The following is a 7,637-nucleotide window of genomic DNA, read 5'->3' as shown; positions in this document are numbered from 1 at the left end:
ATCTTGTTATTTTTCCCTTTTCAAATATATCAAAGAATCTAAGTGAATTGAGCATCTTCTATGTACGATGCAACCCTCCAATGCAGATAATCCATGTTTGCGAAAACTGATTCCATGAGAAATGACCTGGTGGTATGGGCACATTTGATAATGTTTGTGTTTTTTATATATATCACAATGGATTCAAGTTTGGATTTTTGAATCGGATTCAGATACAAAATTCTGGTGAGTATATTATGCCCAATACTATTTGAGGACAAGGATGCTGCCAGGAATCCCCTTAATTTTTTTTCTCTATTGCATAATATGTAAAATTGGTTTAAGGCGATTAGTGCATTTGCTTTAAAAAAAAAAGACCATTAGTGCATTTGCTTAAAAAAAAAAAAGACCATTAGTGCATTAAGCTATTTGTACCGGCAAAGCAGTCATTTCCAAAATAGTAATTAGGAAAATTGTATTATCTTCTTCTTTCTCTCCTTCATACTCTGTCATCTTTCTCCATTTGTAAGCCGCCATTGGATCAGGTGCTCCGAAGTGTTCCTTCTTTCTTGGATCACCTCCTAGTCCAAATTTTCCAATCTCCGGGTCGTAGATGGTCCTTTTGATTGGGCCTGTTGAGCCCTGTTAAAAAAAATGTAATAGCGTCTTTTTGTTTAATGCAAGTCGAGTCTTGCTTAATTCCACATGAAAAACATTCACAATTCACCATATCATAGCTTTATATCATAAGAGACTTGATGAAGCCTGAGAAAGCAGATTCAAATCCGACAAAACAGACTCGGAATCAAAACACCTAACCCAACGTCTCCAATCTGCTCAAACGAAAACTTAAACTTCTTGGTCGGTTTCTACGCCCACTCATACGAACTACTAAAGATAGACAAGAAAGCCAAACATAAGTATCAAACCATGTGTGAGTTACCGTACTCCCAATCCCAACTGAAGTTTCATGAGCAAAAAAAAAGGCCGGCTCTGTCTATTTCATCACAATCACCTGATGACACTTACAGAGAAGCCTATAAAGTATCAGTTAAAAATTATACAAATAAAACACAAAACCATCAAAATATCAGCTGCCACTTCCATATACAGAGAAAAGGATGTTCATAGTTTTCAGAATCCCAGGATGAGTCTCGTGGCCTTGAAAAAAAAAACAAAATTTATGAAATGCAGAAAGAGACGAGAGAGCCTAGAGTTGAGAACTATGAAGTGTGATTAAGCTCCGCTCTGCTTTTACTTTTCTTCATCTTTGCCTTAACCCTCGACTTTGCCATCAATGTCTCTACTGTGTTTATGAAGTTTCCCACAGCCATCACTACCAGAAGAATGCCACAAACCATCACCTGAAATATGACAACCATTGACAAAGTTCTCAACATTTCTGTTACTTTCATTCACGTCCTCGTCGGCTTATACCAGAGTGCCGTGGAAAAAATACCAGTGTAAATAATGCACAAGTGTTACCAGAAGAGTAGAAATTAAACCTGCCATTCAGCAACAACTCCGGTTAATGCTGCCCTTAGCAACAGTACTCCAACGTATGCTTGAAACCCCTGCTTTTTGCCAAAATTTATAAATATGTCAAGCCCAATAGGCTAAACAAAAAAAAACTCGAGAACCCTAGCACGAAGTTTCTTTTGGATTGGTGTGGAAAGAACAGAGTTCTATTGTTAAAAGCCAAAAGTAATGAAAACTAGTTAATATATGAAATGTCTAGAAAGGGATATTTGACTTATAAAAATCAACGTAGGACGAGAATATGGTATTTATAATCTCAACGGATTTTTCATGATGACCTGTAAAATGAAGAGTATAGGACATAACAGCCATAACTGTCCATCAACTCCAGCCGTTTCTCCCCATACAACATCCATCCTCTGAGCCTGGAAAAAACATTCTCAACACAAATACTAGAGTTAATTTCCAAAAGCGGATACGATTTTCAGACTGAGGAAAAAGTGCAGATAATAAGCCACCTTTCCCAGTGCTATGCGAGTGTATAATCTCTGGCGTTGGTATCTGTTTTGCAGAAGCATGGCAACACCTTGCATCATAGCCCATTGCAGGAAGAGATGAACTCCTCTCTGTAGATGATTGACCTCAGTCCTGAGATTTACTTTTAGTTTTCATAATAAGGAAATAACTCTAAGCAGTACCTGTTTCTGGACACAGTTTGGTTGCCCTTTGATTTCCCATGTGAGGCTGACAAGGGCCATCCCCATGGCACAGTAGTGATGATATAGCCACCTGCAAAAAAAACATATCAGGTTCAGAGTTGAAGTCACCCTCAACCCATGTGACTATTTTGCTAAGCCAAACGAAACACATCAATAAAAGTAAAGAGATTCTCTAAGTAATAACATATTAAACCCCACCCAAAGAGGATTCCATCGAAGCTAAAGCTAAAGCTCTTTCTCTCTCTCTCTCTCTCTCTCTCTCTCTCTCTCTCTCTCTCTCTCTCTCTCTCTCTCTCTTTTTACACATGAAATAATATAGAGCTCTAGTTTTTACTAAGCAAAACAATATAGGCTACCGCTTCACCAAAAAATATCTACGCATATATACCAAATAAAAGAGACCCTTTGGAGGAGAGTATCAAGTAACAACATGTTCGCCGAGGCACATGATGAGACAATACACTGTATTTCAAACTGATAATCCTGTTATTTACGCTAACTATGATATCACTGATTCAACAATAGATTCAGTGCACTCTGAGGAGCTACCAACAAACAGAACCCGACAGTTACGAATAATTCTTATAAAGGTCAACACAGCCATCTTAAATGAGATTCAAAATGGATATTTGCGCACTAAGATAAGCCTTACAATAATGAGATGAATCAGCAGCAGCATAGATGATATATAAGCAAGGTAGAGAGGACGGCACAAGAAAAAACAGAAGGAACTTAGGAGCAACACATGCGTATAGTGAATATAGAACCTAAGGTCCACATGTTGCATGAAAACATTGTTACAAACAAAATATTGTAGACTTAAAAAAAGTTATTTTCTATGGCTTCGATTGAACTACACATGTGATTGGTTCAACGTATAGTTAGTATGACACATTACTATCTCCAAAACTGAAGAGGAGCATAATGGAGTGTGCATAAGAGTAGTACCATGGACGGATATCGCTCCCGTTGGCTCTTAATACGTTCTCTCGCATAGCCAACCCAGCATAGAGGAACAACAGCCAAGCCTGATTTAAAAAGAAAAAGAAAAAACATTAATCAAGAAGCCAAATCAAATCATCGGTTAGAAAAGCCAAAACAGTTAATATTAGACCTCGTAGAGCTGAACAGGAAAGGCAGGCAAACATCCATCCCAGTAATAAGATCTGAGAATCATGAGTGCAGCAGGGAAGAAAAGAAAGAGAAGCGCAGTCTTGTCCTGCTCCATAGATAGATAGAAACAACAATAAGGTTGAGAAGAAATCAACATAGCCGCCACATGTAAGGGACAAAACACACTAACTCTGTAGCTATTGTACTCTTCTTTGACTTTGAGCTGAATGTCTTTACGCGAGGCTCGAACATTCACCGGCCCCAGAAACATTCTAACAAACCGTCCTGCTCCAATCAAAATGGGTCATGAGCTAACACCCAAATCGAAATAAGAGAATTTGAATGAAACCTTGGGGTTTGGATGGGAGAAAGGAAGAGAGATCTCCATCAGCGAGCATGCATCTAGCACGGTGCAGATCCTCCTCAAGCTGTCAATAAGCAAACAAGAAACTAAGTTCGACAGGGAAGATAGAGAAAGAGAGAGGGAGATTCAGAAGAATGCCTTCTCGACGAGCTTGGGATCGAGACTCTTGTCGGAGGCGAGAGTGGAGTGGAGGCGGCGGAGGGATGCTTCAACGGAGGTGGCTTTTTGACGGAGGGTAAGCTCTTGATGGGAAGAAGAAGAGATGAAGGAAGCGGCGGAGTCATGGAGCTCCTTCACCTCCTCCAACATTCGTTTAACTTCTTCTTCAACTTCCATCGATGTAGATGCCAGGATTGACTGAGATCGGTTTACGTCTCCGAGGAAACGGGATTCGGAGAGGTGACAAAAGCTAATTAAATTCGATTGAAATTTGGAGAGGTGTTCTTCTCGACAAAATGTTTGCATTTGAGTGTGATGAGGAATTCACGAAAATAGTATCACGCTTGCTCTCTCACCCACACCTTTTCTTTGTTTTTTCTTTCTTTTCAATATCCTATATTAAGTTTTGTTTTTATGTATTTTTTTTATTACTCTTATCTATTTTTTATTAAATACAAAATATGAGTCCGTTACATTGTTTGGGGTTTTGTTTGATGTTTTAATTTAATAAAAATAATAAAATAATAAATCATTTTATTATAATTTTATCATTGTTTTTTGCATATGTTGTTTGAGATTTATTTTATAATTAAAACTTGTTTTTATAAGTTCAAGTTACTATTTGTATTTTATAATCATGGTGCATAGATGAATTATTAGAAATTGGTGTGAATACACCCAAAAGCCCGTATAATTTGCCATATACCATTGTTTTTTTTTAATATTTTTTATGACTATAATACTCTTATCTCTATCTCTCACTCTTCTCCCTTTTCCGTGTTCTAATATCTTTATCTCTCGTACAAGTTCTTCAAATCATCTTTTAATTCAACACAAATCTTTATTTTTTTATTCTGATTCTTTTGACACCCATAATGCTAATCTTATTATTTCACCTCAATTCCAATGTTTCCAATTTCGAATCACAATTAACTTTTATAAGCTTTCAATCGCAAAATGTATGTGTTGTGGTCTTGAAGATTGTGGAAATTCGACGATTCTCTGTGCGATTATCGAATACTCTGTTATCTCTGTTGCGGATTCATGGAGAAAGGATCGGAAGATCTCGGGAAGCAGAAAGCTTGAAATCTACATTCTTTTATTTAGATAATATATACGTTAGTAGATATTTTATTACTTGCATGCTATTATTTAGATTTTAATGGATTCTTAATCGATACATGGAGTGTTAGCTTTTACAAATAGATTTGGGGCTATGTGATAGATAACTAATTAATTGTTAATAGTTTCATTAACTGATATATGATTTGTTAGTCGATACATTTGTTTGATACATAGATTGTTAGATGATACTGAAATTATTAGTTGATATGTTAGTTGGTATGAAATCTTCCGGCAAAGCCCCATTGCGCAATTCTTCAGTGACCTCGCTCCTGGCTTGGGGAGTCAGAGCTGTGCAGTGAATATGTTGTCCTGGCTTGCAGAGAAGGTCGGAGGTGGTGATGATGACGGTTCGTTCCTCAACAGAAGAAGAAGGTAACATGCTCAATATTCTTGAGAGTTCTGAAGGAGAATCGTGTGATTGAGCAGCAATGAACGTGCCTGATTTGTAAGTGATGTGTTCTATGTTGAATGTTGATACTTGGAGATGAAGTTGGAGTCATAGACTCATAGAGATTATTACTGAAGTCTACGCTCTGTTAAATATGATGAGTTGATATTGTAAACATATGTTCCTTTTAATATTATATCTCATGAGTCATCTCTAATCTGACTTTTTGTGATGCAAGAAGTTCTTGGGCTCCTTCTGCAAGGTGTAGTTGCTTCCAAGATTTCTGCTCAACTCTTACCTTGGTCATATGCTGGAGGATATTTGGATATCTTCCTCCATTCATTAAGAAACAGGTCGACATGAGACTTCTCTTTGTTTTACACCAAAGCAAAAAATATGGATGCTTAAAAGATACTCTTCTTTATTGTTGCAGCTACTTCTCCATCCTCAGCCTCATGATGTTGCTTAGCTATCCCATGTAAGAATAAGAAAAATATGGTATCTGTCATCTTTTTAATGTAGGAGATGACGAGTCCCGTTTAGAAGTTATAGAAAGCAACAAAAGTGAGTCAATTGTCTTCATTCTTGCAAGTTTTGATCATTTAGATTAGGGATTATGCATTTTAGTTTCTTTTTCACATTGCATAAATCTTAATCAGGTGTTGGAGTGTCCTTCGGAGTTCTTGGGGGTACTTGGTAGCATTTGGGATCAAAAAGAGAGTGGAAAGTGTTGTTTGAGCGAGTAGAGCACCGGAGCGGGCAATGGGAGCAACCTGCGACACCCGCTCCAGACGAAACGAAGGCAGCACGGGGTAGACGCAGCGGGGTTCAGCACCCGCTCCAAACCAACACCTCATCTACAACTCTCGAGAGTCGGAGCAACCAAGACAGAGCGAGGCCCTTAACCCGCACGCAATTTGAAGACGTGAAGATGGCATTTAGAACGACGTCCAGCAGCGGGGTGACTAACCCGCTCCAGATGGGGAGCGACCTGGTGGAGCGACGTCATGAACCCACGCGCGGTTTGAAGACGTGAAGCAAACATATTGGAGTGACGTTCCGGAGTGAGGTGACTAACCCGCTCTAGATGGGGAGCGACCTGGCGGAGCGACCTATTGTATCCGCGGCGTGTCTTTTCTTCTGGTCGAAAATTTATGCTTTATTTGGGCCTTTCAGGTTGTTGACTGAGCTCATTAGGTTTTAGAAATCATATAAATACTCTCTAAACCTAATGTTAGGATTTTATCTTGTTTTCTATCTAATCAAAAAGCCACTTTTGGTTGAAAGATCTAATCTTGATCATTTTCTCTTATCTTTGCTTGATTACTTTGATCATTAATCATGTTTAGACTTAGATCTACTAATGATCTAGTGTTTACCATGATAATGAGTGAGTAGTCATCTTTGGATTCATGGGTTAGGATGATTAGGATGATTAAGTGATGATCTAGAATGTTTAGAGTAGATTAATATGTTTCCTTGCTTGATTGAGTGATCTTAATGGTAATCTAGAGTTGGCCAATTTGGATTAGACACCTAGATATTTCATTGCCCGGAAGGTGTTCGATGAAATGTCTGAGCCAATTCAACATGCTCTTAGCTTATCCTACCAAAGGGATTTGATGTTCGGGGAGTTAGGAAAGTTGAATGATCCATTCTTAATGATTGTTTGATTGACACAAACCAAAGGAATTTGATGTTTGATCATGAGAGTAAATGAGCTTTTATCTTGGAAGAGAACTTGCTTAGAATTGTTATCTAGGCTTAGGAAATGTGTTGATTGAAACCTTGCCATTTTAGATTGAATCTTAATCATCTGACATCAAAATCCTATACCCATGTGTCCTCCTTTATTCATTTGATTGAAAGTTGTTAGTTAGTGGTGTTAGAACCTTGTTAGCTTGATTGAATCACCTCATCACTTGATTGCATTTAGATTGAGTTAGAACCTGAATTCTCTTTGCATCAAAACTCTTAGAAATGGATTGACATCTTAATTACTATAATGATTTGATTATTGGACACTTGAAAAGTCCATTTCAAATTTGGCGCTGTTGCCGAGGATCAAACCCGGGTCACCCGCGTGACAGGCGGGAATACTTACAACTATACTACAACGACGCCAAATTGATTACGCGTTTAAGCACACACCAATTAACCTAATGTGCGAACAATACCACAATCGAATGGTATGTCATTGTAGCATTTTAGGATCTAATCCACAAGGAACTAATGATCTATAACACCAAGAATACACAAGCTTTCTTAATCTAAGCAAACAAGAATATGGATGATTTTGTAACAAGCTAAT

General features: G+C 38.0%; 1 protein-coding gene across 2 annotated transcripts; it reads right to left on the bottom strand.

Moving 5' to 3' along the window:
* Positions 1 to 955: 955 nt before the first annotated feature.
* LOC106320367 (transmembrane protein 120 homolog) lies at positions 956 to 4,186 on the bottom strand. Of its 2 annotated transcripts, none has more exons than XM_013758732.1 (10): positions 3,793 to 4,186; positions 3,640 to 3,718; positions 3,481 to 3,575; positions 3,292 to 3,396; positions 3,126 to 3,205; positions 2,157 to 2,247; positions 1,977 to 2,084; positions 1,797 to 1,883; positions 1,465 to 1,553; positions 956 to 1,343 (listed from the first exon to the last, which is right to left on the bottom strand). In XM_013758732.1, the coding sequence occupies exons 1-9, from the start codon at positions 4,117 to 4,119 to the stop codon at positions 1,479 to 1,481; spliced, it is 1,047 nt and encodes a 348-aa protein (XP_013614186.1). In that variant the 5' UTR covers positions 4,120 to 4,186; the 3' UTR covers positions 956 to 1,343; positions 1,465 to 1,478. The 2 variants fall into 2 exon arrangements, with proteins under 2 accessions (XP_013614186.1, XP_013614181.1); XM_013758727.1 differs by having other exon boundaries at positions 1,485 to 1,553; positions 3,793 to 4,185.
* Positions 4,187 to 7,637: the final 3,451 nt, after the last annotated feature.

This window comes from Brassica oleracea, chromosome C2 (genome assembly GCF_000695525.1).
Source record: "Brassica oleracea var. oleracea cultivar TO1000 chromosome C2, BOL, whole genome shotgun sequence".
Lineage (NCBI taxonomy): Eukaryota > Viridiplantae > Streptophyta > Magnoliopsida > Brassicales > Brassicaceae > Brassica > Brassica oleracea.
The sequence above is the reverse complement of the archived record's forward strand: the minus strand, read 5'-3'. Positions and strand labels throughout refer to the sequence as shown.

Bases quoted from the DNA above. Each gene is read 5' to 3' on its own strand.
- LOC106320367 (XM_013758727.1), bottom strand. From the start codon at position 4,119: ATGCAAACATTTTGTCGAGAAGAACACCTCTCCAAATTTCAATCGAAT. The intron at 3,397-3,480 runs GTTAGTGTGTTT...TCTATGGAGCAG, and splicing joins AAGAGTACAATAGCTACAGA to GACAAGACTGCGCTTCTCTT. The intron at 1,554-1,796 runs GTCATCATGAAA...GGCAAAAAGCAG, and splicing joins CTATACTCTTCATTTTACAG to GGGTTTCAAGCATACGTTGG.